A 1,853-nucleotide genomic window follows, 5' to 3' on the forward strand; every position below is an offset into this window, starting at 1 on the left:
AAAAAAAGTCTTGGCCCCTCTAAAACTGTATGCAGCACGTCTGCGACATATCCTTTTGAAGGAGAACAGACCTGCTCCACTGATTCAACTTCAGGGACGTAAAACTGCAGCATGTTTTGGATTCCACTCTTCAAAGTAACAATGGAACTGGGACAACTGGTGCAGGAGCCCTGCAGCTTGAGTTTAACGACGCCGTCAACAAAGCCCCGATACACCACGTCACCTCCGTCCTCCTGCACTGTTGGCCTGGGGGAAGACGAGCATCGACATGTGTGGAGAAAAGGACAGAAAGCCACGGTATGAGAGTGCATCTTCACAAACAGCTACAGTACCTTATTCGAGTATCCAGCAGTTCTTTGATCATAGCGACTACTTCATCGTCATCATCCGATGGGGCTGAAAAGACACATGGAGATTCCTTAGCATTCGCAAACACTTTACCCCAAGTTCCTAAGTCTATGTCAGTGTTCTGCGAGCACAGCTGGTTGAAATCCGTACCTGTATCTACACTAGGTGTGCTGTCCTCATTGACCACAGGAAGCCCAGAAGTGAAAAAGTCCATAATGGTAGCAAAAACATCGGGCTTGATGACTCTCCATTCCATATTGTCATCAGGCTAAATGGAGACAGAAAGAAAAACCAGCTAGTCCGAGCAACACCCTCACAATGTGCAACACTATGAGGTTCATGTAAAATTTTACCCTGGTTATGGTGATGAAGTCGGGGCCCAGGAAGACACTTTTGACTCCCTCAATCCTAAACAGCTGTCTGAAGACAACAAAGAACTTTACTGAGGTTGTTTTTACATGTAGGACGATTTACAAAGTTAATTTGACACTTAAAACATTTTGAATATATCCATATACAAACCAAAGCAATAATACATATTATACTTATAACGGAAAGAAAATTCTACATTTACAGACGCAGTATCTATGTAATATATCCAACATCTTCTAATTTAATGTATATTTTTATTACAGCACATATTACAGTATGTCTGTTAACAATGACAGATTTAAAGCTCAATTAAATGTTAAAGCTCAAACAAGCAACATCACTAACGGAATCTAAATAACGCAGTTTTTAAAGGAACATTCATGGGAATTGGACTGGACGGACAGATAAGCTTTTAAGGACAGTGTGTGCAGACCCAAGGACAACGCGAGGAGCACACAGAAGTCTTATTGCCATTTGGTGTTTTGTGAACGCAGATGCTGCTTTGCTTCTCATGTGACTGGAAGACACCTTCACAGGTTACTTATCAAACACAGGTGAAATCAAAAATAAATAAGGGATGCATGCCATTTGGGTGTGAACTGCTGGAACACAGCCAACATTAGTATTATTTACAAAAACTATTTACTAATAATATTAACAATTTCCCATTTGCTATAAAAAAAAAAGTATTTTTATCATTTAAACCTGGTCTTTTCCTGCCCAGCCGTATCAAAATAACCGCTGTTAAAACGATTCATTCATTCTCTCCGTTCAGTAACCCTGCAGACTGATCTCATGAATTGGCGTGTGTATGACACGCCAATTCATACGCCATTATTGGTGTTATCAAGACACATACTGGCTTTTTAGCGTGTTTATCAACGCCGTTTGGCCTCCACTGACTTACATTACCTATTATATCGCGACTGTGTGTGAATTCACGCCGTAGCGAGTAGTATGAAAAGGCGATAATCCGAGTTGGGAGGTTGATTGGGATGGTGGATGGGTGAAACATGGGACTTTCACCCAGGAGACCGGGGATCGTGTCCCGCGCGTCACGTTTCCTAAACTCAACCGTTACTTTCTTCTTTTCCTAAAGCCAACCGGTTCTTGTTTTCCTAAACTCAACCGTA

The 1,853-nt window shown here is 41.7% G+C and overlaps 1 protein-coding gene across 1 annotated transcript in view; it reads right to left on the minus strand.

The window, feature by feature from the left end:
* Positions 1-1,853, minus strand: part of nfu1 (NFU1 iron-sulfur cluster scaffold homolog (S. cerevisiae)) — a 4,235-nt gene that overhangs the window by 469 nt on the left and 1,913 nt on the right. Inside the window, exons 4-7 of the mRNA XM_032517046.1 lie at positions 702-768; positions 499-616; positions 333-396; positions 72-246 (exon numbers count right to left, since the gene is read on the minus strand). Coding sequence (XP_032372937.1) covers positions 72-246; positions 333-396; positions 499-616; positions 702-768 — 424 coding nt within the window. The remainder of the gene's footprint in view (positions 1-71; positions 247-332; positions 397-498; positions 617-701; positions 769-1,853) is intronic.

The sequence above is a fragment of the Etheostoma spectabile genome, chromosome 5 (genome assembly GCF_008692095.1).
Source record: "Etheostoma spectabile isolate EspeVRDwgs_2016 chromosome 5, UIUC_Espe_1.0, whole genome shotgun sequence".
NCBI lineage: Eukaryota > Metazoa > Chordata > Actinopteri > Perciformes > Percidae > Etheostoma > Etheostoma spectabile.